Source organism: Diorhabda carinulata, chromosome 4 (genome assembly GCF_026250575.1).
Source record: "Diorhabda carinulata isolate Delta chromosome 4, icDioCari1.1, whole genome shotgun sequence".
Taxonomy (NCBI): Eukaryota; Metazoa; Arthropoda; class Insecta; order Coleoptera; family Chrysomelidae; genus Diorhabda; species Diorhabda carinulata.
Window position 1 is genome coordinate 9,162,756 of NC_079463.1, and position 14,142 is coordinate 9,176,897.

The 14,142-nt window shown below is 31.0% G+C and overlaps 1 protein-coding gene across 2 annotated transcripts in view; it reads left to right on the top strand.

Moving 5' to 3' along the window:
- Positions 1–14,142, top strand: part of LOC130892702 (myophilin) — a 35,370-nt gene extending 21,228 nt beyond the window's left edge. For both annotated transcript variants that reach the window (XM_057798252.1, XM_057798253.1), the window contains exons 3-4: positions 11,969–12,173; positions 13,467–14,142. In XM_057798252.1, coding sequence (XP_057654235.1) covers positions 11,969–12,173; positions 13,467–13,637 — 376 coding nt within the window. In that variant the 3' untranslated portion in view covers positions 13,638–14,142. The remainder of the gene's footprint in view (positions 1–11,968; positions 12,174–13,466) is intronic.

Consider the following 14,142-nt stretch of genomic DNA (forward strand, 5'->3'; position numbering starts at 1 on the left):
ATTACTAAACTTGGTATAAAAATATATGAAGCGAACAATGTTAGTTCCAAATCTGCTTACTAGTGCCTTCAACAACGTAACCTCAGGTTCGTATATAATAATATGCTCGTTACGAAAAGGTAGTAAAAGAAAAGTAGAATATGAAGATTCTTAATAATTGCATTGAAATATCAATCGAACCCATAGTTGGTGATTTAGGAAAACATACTACTGATGAATCTGAATTTGACACAGGTGCAATAGAAATAACGTAACTTTTATCAGCTAACATTTTTTATATTTAATAGAAATCAGTTTCCAGTTATGTTGAACTATGTATTAATGTTACTATCATAGCCAAATACTATTACAGTTTATTATAAGGATATACAGAAAGTATATTAAACATTTGAATGCACTTAACCACAAATTTAGTGATGTAAATTATTTTTCTTCAAATTATATAGGAGGTACTAAGTTAAATAACTAAAAAAATATATAAGATATTTTTTTTTTCATATTAAACTTATTTATTACCGCCGCACGCCTATGGTTCGTTGACTTGTTTTTCTCTTAAGCCTGAGTTGGTCTAGGACGTATATGTTAAAAATATTTGCCACACTATACATTTTTGTTTTGCTACTGTAGAACTAAAACGGAAAATAATTGTTTCCATAAATTAAATCTTGACATTAAAAAAAAATGGTGTTTTCAGTGATAGTATAAATTTTAAAATTTTGTCTAATCTTATCTTGTTCTTAATTATTATTCAGCCTCTCATTTCTATTTTTACGATTTACTAATGGTTTAGGTCATCTTATTAATTATAACTAAATTGTTTGTGAATTATGTGGCTTTTTGTGAACGATATGATTTCTCTGTATCAATTAATAATTCTAATCGAAATTTTTACATGAAAATGTTTTGGAGTGTTTCAAATTTATAGGACGTGTAAAGATTTTCATTTCTGCCAAATCGGAAATTCTCATTTCTTGCCAATTAACAAGATAAATCAAATTGGTAATTGTTATTATTGGATACTTAAATAGACTGGTACGAGGGTGGCTACTAGGTTTTGACAAATAACAACAAATATTTATAATTGGATATGGCTTGATTGTTTTTCAAGATATTCTTCATTCGATAAAACATGCGTTTGAACCAATTGTCGAAGCATTTTTTCCATTCCATTTGAGGTACCTCCAAAACATGTGATTTGAACGCATTCACGCTTCTTCGGGTGTAGAAAAACGTTGACCTCGTAATTTATTTTTGATCTGCGGGTATAAGACAAAATCATTGGGTGCCATACAAGAACTGTACGGCGGATTATCGAGGTGGAGAATAATTTGTATCTGCGATTGGTTTCTCTGATTTTTTATAACTTCTCTGGTAAAAAATGCTAATGTACTATTCAGAATTGGCCGTTTTAAGTTACTCTTATGGAACGGTGACATGTCTAATCATTCCGAAAAAACAAGCGACCATTTGCTTCGTGCGCAAACAACTTTTGTTGAATTTGGCTCGTCTTGGTTTCGGGTTCACATGCATAGATCCATGATTCGTCGCCTGTCACGATCTTTAAAACACCGCGAATTAATTTTCACAACATTTCTTTGCACAAGCTTTTCTTTGCGCGATTGTCAAATTAACCGTAGGTAAAAACGCGAACAAATCTTTTTGGCATCTTCATGCAATATTGAATGTATGCGGCTGAAACTAATGCCAAAATTTACCTCAATCTCACGGAACGGCATATGACGATATTGCAATATCAGTTTACGAACAGCAACGATGTTTTTTGGCCCAGCAGCTGATTTTCAACGACGTTCACGAAATTAATCCTGTATCGAAGTGCGATCAGAATTGAATACGAAAAACCAAGCTCAAGATGGGGCTTTCATCATCAAAAGTCGAAGCGAGTTCATCGGCACACTGCTGTTGATTTAATCCACGTCGAAAGTCATCGCACAAAAATGCCTGTGAATTAAATTTATTTTCTGACCAAGATGAATGTTTCAAGTTTCTGTAAGGTTCACCATTAAAATTGTCAAACTTTTTGATGGCGATCTCAGATTTGACATATTCACTTCAGTGTTGCCATATCATCATTTTATGAAAAACCAGTGATTTTGGTATTGAACAAAAATATATTATTCTCGCATTTACTGACTTAACTAAACTAGTTTAATGTTACATTTACATTTTTGACAAGTCTCAACGTGGTCTCAAAGCAAAGCGTGTGAACGGGGTTTTTTGCTTGACCTGATCCGGGCTAGTATCCGTATTTGGACACAGATAAATATAAGCTTTTGGTAAGTACTTGGCGACGTATTTAAATGTTGCCGCATGTTAAGTATCGCTTAGGAGATCTTGTCATTTTTCTTACTTTAACATCCACCACTGTTGATGAACTTGATGAGCGTCTCCGTCCGCTATAATTACCTACACATCTTGCCTGTCCTGGACCCACAATCGTGGAAATTGCATCTAATGTTAGTAAAGATTTACGACTTTTGCCAAGTTAACAGGTATACGAAGCATACTGTTGGAAAAGTCAGTTCTTCTGAAGAAATCTTTCTCTATGTTCATTTTATTATATTCAAAATTTGAAAAACTCAAACACATAAAGACTCATTCATATTTTAACAATCAGAATTCATAAATACAAACACTCGAACACTCAAATATTCAAAAGTCTCTACTCAGAAATAATTAGATATCGATATAGGTAACACAATCGGAAATTACGCCTCTATTCTGAGAACATGTCTTCAAAATATTTTAGAGAATTCAGACACAAAACTAAATATCAATAAATTGTAATTAGTGAAGATATCTAAATGTCTATCTGCTAAAGAGAATCCTAATTCTGTGTCATGCTGATATCTACTGATGTATAAAATCGTCCGTAGCATGATAGTTCCTGCGAATAAATTGCACCCCCAAAAACCCACAATCCTCCAATAATTACTTGAAGAGCATCGTAAATGAAAACTGCATTTTTGTGAACAAAATATGGATCAATTGGACCCTAAAAAAATTCTAGTGAAAAACATCCTCCCGTGATAAATCTACGTTTGCGTATGATTGTAAAATATTCTTAGTGTAGTACGATTTTTGAAGCTCTGGCAAAAATAATTAGTGCCGCAATTGCCATCGCAATCCACAAATCTCAATTCTTCGAACTTTTTTGAGGGGATACTTTGAAGTTTATTAGGATTAAACCAGCAAATGTTGAGGAGCTAGAAACTCAAAATCGTTCTAGGTTAAGAAACTACATTGTCAGCACTTGCTTGTTTGAAATAATTCGATATTTGTCAGTTACCATAAAAAAGCCATAAAAAATGATATTCAACAAAATTTAACAACAATTTAACGCCCTGTACATATTGTTATTCTATTAGAAAAATCGCGATTAGAGTATTAGTATTTTAACTATTATATTCATTTCCTATTGCACACTCTCTGTATGTGAAAATTCGCTATGACTAGAATCAAAATTAACAAGAACTAACATCATTCACAAATGTGGATAATGACTAAGCAACCAATAATCTTTCTAAAACAAACGACCTTCATGAAAGGTATTATGTTTATTATATTAACAAGTAAATTGTGTATACAACTGTAAAAGCAAATGAAGGATATAAATGTTAATATCATGATGTTCCTACCACTAGTTTCTGGGTTTAATTAGTAATTGTGGAAATCTTTCACCTGTCGTTAATTTTTAAAACTTTTTTCTGGTTCTCCACAACCTATTGTTTATAAATAGAGTTGACGAGTTAGGGTGAATATATTAAAACTCGTCATTTTTTTTAATGATCAGAGCTTCTCTCATCGAATGTCAAAATTTGAGTTTAAATTTTGTCAAAGTTGGACTCTCGATCAACTATTATTGTAGTGTTACAAACTTGACCTTCTTATTTCGTTTTTGTTTTATTGGGCGAGGTTGATTTCTTGTAAAACTCAAGGTCGCATGCCAGTCTAGAGGTTCATCATTTATTTCGGTGCTTATAGTATAATATTTAATTTTTTTCTGCCTTACAGAGGGCGCCTCATCAGTAATTTCTTTACTTTACTTTACTTTTTATTATATTTCTATCTTTGTTTATTGACGACGCAGTACATTTTTGTAATAAATAGTATGGAGTGCCATAAATATAATAATAAATTTGGACACAAAAGTTTAAAGCAGTCGTGGTATGAAATTGAAGGGTAAGACATAGTTGATGAGCGATCGGCATAGCATTGGTTTAATTGTTTTTATAGTGAAGATTTGACGCTTGAAGTTCGTTCACATTTTGGGCTGTCCATCTGCGTGAAATATGGCAGTAGAAAAATAACCTAAGACCAGCACACGTCGATTATCGGATACCATTGAACCTTCTTAAGATACCATACATCGCCGTTTAAAATCATTAAGTAAAAACTATAAAAGTTTTTGAAAAGTGCCCAACGAATTAACAGAGATTCAAGCGAAACGTCGAGCTAAGTATATAATCTAAAATAATTTGTTACTTGCGATTGAACTGTATTTATCTAATCAAACCGAATAAGGAAAATCAGTGGTTAACATAATTATGAAGGTTTAGTGAACATCGAAATAATTTCAGATGATGGAGCTATCAATGCCGAGGTATATAGAAGACAGCTAATGCGAATGTATGTGATTTTATCGGAAAAATATCCAGGTTTAATTAAACGAAAGCGAGTTCTCTTACAACAAGAAAGTGCCAAACATCCAGCATTTAGTCCCGACCTTGCAGCGTCAGATTACTACACTCATGAGCAAAAAAATAGACTCAGGTGACACCCCTGCTGTCGCAACTCACACATCCCTTTATTGGGGTGGATTACTACTCTCGTACTTTTTTTTTAGTTCCGGCTTCGTTAGCTTCCTCCGTTTTCTGTTTCAGCATTTTGTTGTTCTGTCTACTATTTCTGGTATCTTCTTCAATTTGGTTTTTCCTCTGCCTCTTGGTCAAAGAGGTATCCATTGTGTTATCCTCCTCACCATTTCTGTAGATCTCCTCCTCTTGATGCGTCCTGTCCAATTTAGTCTTTGTGCTTTTACATACCTTATTATTTTTTTTATCCTCCCAGTTCTTCTTCCATTTCTTTACTTTTCTTCAATCTTCTCTCTCCATCTCCTGTAATATGTTTACGAATATAGTTCTAAATATTTCTCTCTCGATTATCTTCAGGGCTTTTTCTTTATGACAGTTATTTCGATGGCGTACACAAGCACTGGTCTTATTAATGTTTTATATATATTTTTTCTTTTTATTAAGTAATATTCTTGCTTTTAAGTAACTTTTTTAAATGTTCAATATACTTTTTGAATTCTCTCTCTTATTAAGATACAGTTTCAAATACGTATTTCTGAGTCCTTAGTGACATCGTCTGCGAATGGTACTGCTTGTATTTTCATTACGGTCTCTAAAACAGGATTGGAGAGATCGAGTCGCTTTGTTTGACGCCTTTATTTATTTTAATTTCTTATGTAAGTCTTTCCAGATATCTTACTTTGGCTTTCGTGTTTTGTAATATAACTTTTATTAATATCTTTAATTTTCTGGATACCTTTAGTGTTTCTAAATCTTCTATCTTTTTTTGTCTATTTATTGAATCAAACGCTCTTTTAAAATCTATAAAGATTATGTGTAGCTCTCTACTGTATTTTCATGTTTTATTTGATAATATAGTTTAATATAAACCATTTGTAATTGTTCGAATTCAAAAATAGATAAGTTGAGTTTTCGAACGTTTGTCTGATGTACCAAGTAGAAAGTAAAAACATTTTTATTGCACCCACTTCATCATAAGTAATACATTGATCATATTACAATATCAAATAATATTATCTCGTTATAATATTGAATTAGAGCGTTGTGTATTGAATAAATACCGATAAAAAAGTTCAAGTATCCAATCCAAATGTATCGTTACCACATGAGAATGATGTCATGGTATATTTTTATTATAACGAAACGTTTGACTTAAAAGGAAATACGAGTCATGGTCGAGTATCGCCAGCCGTTAAAATAACACTAGAGATGGTCATGACAGTTCCAATTTTGGATTTACAGTCTACATAACTATTAAATCACTACCAGATGTTAATACTCATATTGTGTAATTGCAATTTACGCTAAAGATCTGCAGAACGTCTCTCAAATGATGCATGATGTTCATGCAACATATTATTACTAAGATTTTGTGGATTAGCTTCGATCCGGAATGATATCTAGATCGTTGGACGTGAAAAATTAGTCAGCCCATAAAAATTGTTGAAAATTATAAACAAATAAATACGTTAAATACAAACAGCTCGTCAATTATAAATATTTTTAAATTTTTAAAAAGAGATTAGTAAAGTGAAGAAAATTTCTTAGAAAATAGCTCAAATTTCCTTAGATTTTTTTGCATTATTTATGATTTTAATTTAATACTGAAAATAGCACTCTGCGCGCCATTGCTAGGTTGCGTTTTTCGTCTCGAAAGCGAGTACGTCAATTATAAACAATTTTTTAGGTACTTGAAGTAAATTGAAATATCTTAAAAAATATGTTATTATCTACTTTAGACAATTTATTTCCGTTATAAATTTTTATTTGAGTCATTTTTTGAACAAAATAGACGATTGTTCATTAATAAAAGTTTCTCAAACTTTCTCAATCGTATTAAACTACAAGAATTGTAAAATTGATTCGCTTCATATGTACATACAAAAAAAGATATAAAATTTTTAAAAATATTTTTAAGTACCTTTTTCGGTACAACTGTCAATATTTCTGTATATTTATTGATGGGTAAATGTTAATTTTTTATCCCTGTCAAAATAATTCATAAAATAAACATGATAAATTACTTTTTGGAAAATTTATTTTTTATAGTCAATTATTAATTGATCATTAACCATAAAACAATTTCATGTATTGAAATAATTATTAATAGTAAAGTTTAAACAATTATTACTTACGACATAAATTCCCATAAATGTTCCATATTGCAGTTGATAAGAAACATTCCCACAAGTTGGTTAATAAAGTTTTTTCTAGAATATTACTTGTGGTATAGTTCAGTATAAGAATTTGAAACAGTAAACATTCAAAGTTGTAGAAAAAATGTTGTTTGTAATTCGTCTATAAAATTCGTGTTCTCAAGGCACATTCTATAAACTGGGATCTCGGCTAAAAATTAACAATCTTGTGCCTTTAGAAATCATTTTCCGAACTTAATACAGAAATAACTATTTTACACAATTTTGTACAAAACTTGATGAAAATTTTATAAACAAAGTTTCTCTGCTTTGAAATTTTTATGACATAATCTTATTTTGGATATATATAAGAAGTGCTTCACAGAACCAAAAGAAGAAAATTCATTTTAAAACCATAAAGAAAGTTGATAATTAACAATCGTCTAGTTTGTTAAAAAAATTGACAAAAATGAAAAATTCCAACGAGAATACATTCTCCAAAGTAGCTATATGATGGTATATTTTATTTTAGATCTTTCATTTTAGTTTCTGTTCCTCAAAAAAGTTTTTTGAATTGACATCCTTGTTTTCGAGGTCTCACAATGGTGTGAGGAGGGACTTTTTTCTATCAGCTATGAGCGAAAAATCGAACACTATTGTTTGGAGGTGTTCAATTGTTCATACGTTTGAAAACTTTTATGAAGTAATTAACTTTGTACGCATTCCGAATCGAATGAGCTAATCTATGTAATTTTAGTAATAGTATGTTGAATTAACACCTATTTCAACATGCAGACTATTATATAATAGTGTAATGTTAGATATTCAGCTCAATATCTTAAACTTTGTGGATTGTGAATGAAAAATTTAGAGCTACTTTCAGAATTTGACTTTGTAAGAGATAAAAAATTCTTTATTTCAATTCTTAGTTCTTTGAGTTTAGCCTTGTTTGATAAAAGATCCATTTCTCGTATAATTTAAATTTTAAAATATCTAATATGCCTCGGAAGTTTTCTAAAGAACCTATTTCTTGATAAAGCTGAATATCTTTCATATAGCAAATATGGAATAAATATGATTGGAAAAATTTGTTTTGGTCTATATACCAAAATTCAAAATCAGTTTTCTACTGTTATTTTATTATAATAAAAAAATACACTTTGCTAGTAATTACTGGCTTTACACTAGATTGTAATAATTAAATAAAATTCATTTGAAAATTTCAGATTGAATTTTAGGCTCCACTAATCCATTTTCCATATCTACGCATTTTTCAACACGTTTTGGGAATTGTCCATAAACTGACTGACTTCTCTAGTAATTCATCGAACTGCACAAGTTATTCTGTTTTCTAAATACTGACTTACGAAATGGAGGAGATATCGACAGTTTTGGGAAGACGTAACACCATTTGTAGTTAAAGTATTTTCGTTGAAAAAATTATTTTTCTTATTGAAACATTGTAAACTCGTACTGAAAAAAGACCTTTTGAAGTCTGTCTACTGTTATAACTCCGATTTCGAAAGTTACGTTCCAAACTCACAAATGATAGTGTCGAGCAACGCACGGTGATTGAATACTTGCGTTTGAATAAGTTGATTTCAGAGAGATTGAGTGGTTATATTAAGGAAATCTGCAGTATCACAGGACATACTAAAAAGTTTTTATTGTGAGTGTTTATGAAGAGTACTGTCGTTTGTAGTATTGCTCCACTTAAAATATAACAATAGATTAGATCATTATATCTATACCTAAAACTAGCAGGGTCGGATTATGTATGTTCCCAACGTCTTTGTCTGTGGCAGTTCATTTCGAGTCATGAAAATATGTATTATAAAGCTCGATAATGCTTTTTTAAATATTTATCAAACAGCGCAAATGTTTGCCTGTTGAGGCAAAAATGTTTACTTGAAGTAGTGCGAGGCCACGAAAGAAAGAAACTTCAACTTGAACGAGTTGAAAATACAATTTGAAAATTTATTAATAATTCGATAGCTCCAAAAAAAAAACACAAAAAGACATTTGTGTGATTGATGATTGCGAAATTAAACTATATATATATGTATCAATATATCTCTGTAAAAAATATCAAATAACTTCCATAAAATCAAATTTTTTCCTTAAGTTATTAGGACCTTTAAAGGGTACTATATAATATGATAATTTGTCAATTTATTATTGTAAATGGGTTAAGAGCAGAGGTAAGACACTAGCTCTGGTATTTATTGAAGTAGTAAGAAAAAAATGAACAACCCTTCCATTCCTTTAAGAATAATTTTTTCTTGCAACATCATTTATTAGAGCCCTTTCCATTCTATTTTCAATTGATTGATTAGCAAAGTGTATTGTTTTCAATATCGTATAACGACGTTTCATTTGTATACAAATTAGCTCGTTATATGAGATTAAATTAGATTGCACCGTATAAAATGTGTAATTAACTAGACAGGCAACGTCAATTTGCGGATACCTAATAAGTTCTAGAGGTATTTAAAATATCTATTAGGTACATATTGTTTACCAAGTTGAGGGATGTCAATGTTGTATCAGTCGGACACTTCTAAAAGGACATAATTTAGATAACGAAATTTAGTGAAATGTTTAGAACATAAAATCGAGTGCGGAAACAATATAAGATACCCTAACAAAGAATAAAGTCAAAATATGAGTACTAGTATACCATGGTAACTAAAATTATACCAGTTTTTACAGGTTTTAAAATCGTTAAAGGCCGCTTGGCATGGTGCAAGACAACGTGCAAGAAATTGCATGCAATTCCTTGAAACATCAAAATATTACATAGACGAATATTGCATGTCGTTTGATATTATGCAAGTCTCTTACCACTGCATCATGGTTGACACTGATCAAAATTCCAAAAGTAAAAGTAGGCAGCTTAAAATTGAAAATAACAGAGCTAATTAAAGTAAACAAGAAAAAAGTCACCAGTGCATCACTGGCAATAATTATATCTGCCTCTGCCTTGCTTTTGGAGTCTGATGGACAGATTAGCTAGAGAAAAACATAGAAAAACTAGTTGAGTATTGATGAAAAAACATTTGAAAAACTCCTAATGAAAATAAAACGTAATATTATTAGATTAGAAACTCATTTGCGCATGTTTTTGATCAAGTACGACGCGTGCAGCGAAAATATTATGCTCATTTTGAAATTCTTAGTAAAGATAGAAAATCAACCACTTGGTGGTCCACATTTTGAAGGCCTGCTTGCGTTTAGATGAAAATTCACGCTTACCTGAAAACATAATCGCAAGCTTATGAACTTAAAAAGGCCAAAGTTTTGGAATCTGATGACACTATCATTCTATTTTTGGTCATGAAAGTAGGTATTCAATAATATATTGATTTCCATATTATATAAATTCTAACTTCAGGATGTTTTCTTTATCGGTTAGTACGCTGCTTATCGAAGAGAAGAACTCACTAAGATGTCTATAAACGATCTTGGAATAAAAGCAGATATTATTATGGTATCTACACTTATAACAAAAAACAATATGTCAAGATTATTTGCGAAAACAGAGGAGTTATGGATTGGAATTATATTAATCTGTGACCCTCTTCCTTAACATATTAACTTATAGTAGCGGCTATTGCATTAATCGGCATAAATACCATTGGAAAAATACCACGTTTAATTGCCCAAAATCTAAAATTGTCAAATTCTGAGCTTTATACCTACTGGTCACTGTTTTCGGCGGTCCAGTGTCACTCAATTGGCAAATGCAAATATAAAACGGCATGGAGGTTGGAGATCCTGATCTGTTAAGGACACAAACAAATCATCAACTTACAAAATTGAAGCTACTGGTGACCAAAACATCGGACAAAACTTGGTGTCAACTGAAAATTAATCAAATATAGATGAGAATGCAATAAACACAGCTAATTGTACCATCAAATATATAACTGTACGATTCGCGATTAATATGTTAGACGTAGGTTTTTCATTCTTTGTTTCGTTTCATCTAATTAGACACTATATATGTATCTCTTTTGTTTGATAAATCAACATTTATTTAAAATAGTCGTTTTAAACTCACAATAATTGGTCGCACGAGAAAATACACAGTTACAGCTGAAATTTTGAGGTTATGTTCAAAGATTTCGCCTTTAGGGGGTCGCTGACTCGTAGCCAGCTGCCTCTACTATCTACAAAATACTTTTGCAGGTGGCAAGTCGTCATTGCCAATATTAAAACTTCAAATTAGTACCACACTCGTTTGCCTATCTTATTGACTATGATCTGCATCATACAAAAAATTTGTTTCCAGGTCCGGTGCTGATACTATTTTCTACCAACGATTCTCTTCCAATTGTTGCTATCCACATTTTTCCAGTCCCCGTATTTCTCGCCTCTATAAAGTACAAAATATTTAAAAAAAAGTAAAACCTGACAATCGAATGGAAATCATGAGAAATTAATTATTACTCCACATAAGTAAACCCAGTTTTTAGGATATAACCAAAATAATACTCGCTAATTTTCGTCGCCAGCGATGGTTATGTGAAATGAGCTTGTTTTCCGTTTTTCTGGGTTATCAACGCAAATACTTTGAATTGAGAATAGTATAAAATTATTTATGTACATACATACATCAAGATTGGATTTTATTGAGCAATATAGAAATAAAAGCCAGATAAAACATTGGCCAATCTGTCCTTAGAAATCAATACTAATTCGAAATATTTTTGCAACTCTCCATACTGGTGTTTAAATTTTCTTAGAAATCCTTTTCCTTCCAATAAACAAATGATTGATGATATATAATTAACATAAAAATTCATGGCTCATTATAACGGAATAATTTTTAATACTTTAGAATGAATTTTTAGTGTTTTGTAATTTTTGTTGGTGCCTCATTATACATACACCTCCAAATATTTAAAAAATGCTGAAAATTTGAATCGATTTGGCTATCATTTTCACTCAATTGGTAACCAATTTCCAACAATACGTTAAATGTAAATATTTTTTCAGGTTAGTTAACAACATTCAACCTGGTATTGTAAAGAAAATAAACACGTCAACCATGGCTTTCAAATGTATGGAAAACATTAACGCGTTCTTAGAAGCAGCCAAACAGTTAGGGGTACCACCCCAAGAAACATTCCAAACTGTAGATTTATGGGAAAGACAAAATTTAAACTCTGTAGTCATCTGTATACAATCTCTTGGTAGAAAGGTGAGATATATTTATTTATATTAATATTTTTCAGAATTCAACCTTCGTTTGATACAAAATGATGGGTAATATTTTCAAGTTATTGAATTGAAAAACATGATTTGGAAATCCAGATTCTATAATCTACTGCATCCAAATTTATTCAAATTATTAATGTGCTAGTTAAGCACATCAAACTAAAAAGCAAAATTTATTCAAATTATGTTCAAAAAGTTGAAAATATATTAAAACACTGATGAATAAAAAATACTAGTGGAAAAAACGATGGTCGCTTTTTCCATATTTCTCATACATCGAGCGCCCGATGCTTCTTTTCCCATAATACTAGTATTTTAATTCATTATTTAATCTTGTTTTTAAAAAGAATATTCGAAATTTTTTAGCTCCATGTGCTTTTCAGTTTTTTTAAAAATGATATGGTAAACCAGGCACATCCCAATAAATAAGTACCTTCAATGTCGGATTAAATCCTCGTTTTTTGATAATATCTGCCCCAAATTAGTTCATTCAGAAACATTTATATTTTTGAGTGTTCGCTAAAAAATTTCGCTACGAGGCAATGAATCTGGCTGCGGAGTTAATAATGGCAATTTTACTTTACCATTAAGGCAGTGATATCCTGTCGTTTCTGTGGAAAATTTGAATGCTCGACAATATTTCCAAACAAAGTCCATTGGCCCAATGCTAACACAGTAATCATAATTATCTAGAGTCTAGACGGTGATATCTGAAGTTTGCCGGATAATGTTGCATTGCCAACCTAACTGTTTCGGGGGCTGCCTCGTTTTGCTCTTGTAATTAAGAAGGACGAAGTAGAGCTATACTAACCCTTTTGTTTCTTCATTCCTCTCAATAGCTACGCTTCGAATCCTAGTTGCATTATGGAGTTGTTAGGAAAGACTCGATAATCTTAATCACCGTGTTGTTAACGATAATATAGCCACGACAAGTTAATAGAAACTCTAAAGAAACACATCAACCGGTCAAGTTGAAAACTTCCAGTTGTCAGTTGTTATACAATTTTTAACAAATGCAGGACTAGACTCTTATTTTGACTAATAAATTTTTCGTATTTATGTTTGTTGCCACTTTTTATGTCACGTCGCTCGGAAAATGGATAAAAAGTATTCTATGTAATTCTCCTGGATCTAACCTACCTCTCTACAAATTTTCAGCCAGATCTGTTAAAGGGTTGTAACATCTACTTTTAGGACTGAATATTTAGTTCATCGATTTGCTTCACAACCCCCACAACTCGTGGAATTACTAAAGTATTGTAATTAAAATTTTCAGGCCGACAAATATGGTAAACCACATATCGGACCGAAAGAAGCAGCCAAAAATGAGCGCGTATTCTCAGAGGAAAAGCTTCGTGCAGGTCAAACTATCATAGGTCTTCAAATGGGAAGTAACAAAGGTGCCAATCAATCAGGGATCAACTTTGGAAACACAAGACACATGTAGAAATGAACTTAAAAGTCAACGATTTTCTAGCAAAAAACTATTTCCTAGAAATTTTTTGAAAGAAAATTATAGATTTCAAAAATAACAGAGTCTTCAGTAGTACTTAGAAACACATAGCTGCCTATTGTATATTAGGTATTAAGATATGTTTCTTCGCACCAGTTTGAAATTACACATTTCAGTTTTTTATTTTTAATAAAATTAAATTCTGAACTAAACATTCATTAAAAAAATGTATTTTGATGCAATTCGAATTTTGCTGTTGCAATGGTCAATTAATATTAATAATTTTTGCATATAGTGATCTTTCTGGTTTTTTGGTATAAGATTCTGGTGTTTTTGATGATTATTTATAAAATATATGTTTTGTTAATACATCGAAAATATATATTAAATTTACATTTACAATCTATTTTTGATCGATTTATAAGTCAGTATTTAAGTATTGTTATAAGCATTCCTGTTTATTTAATTTCTTTCATGAACAATAAATTTAGAGAACAAA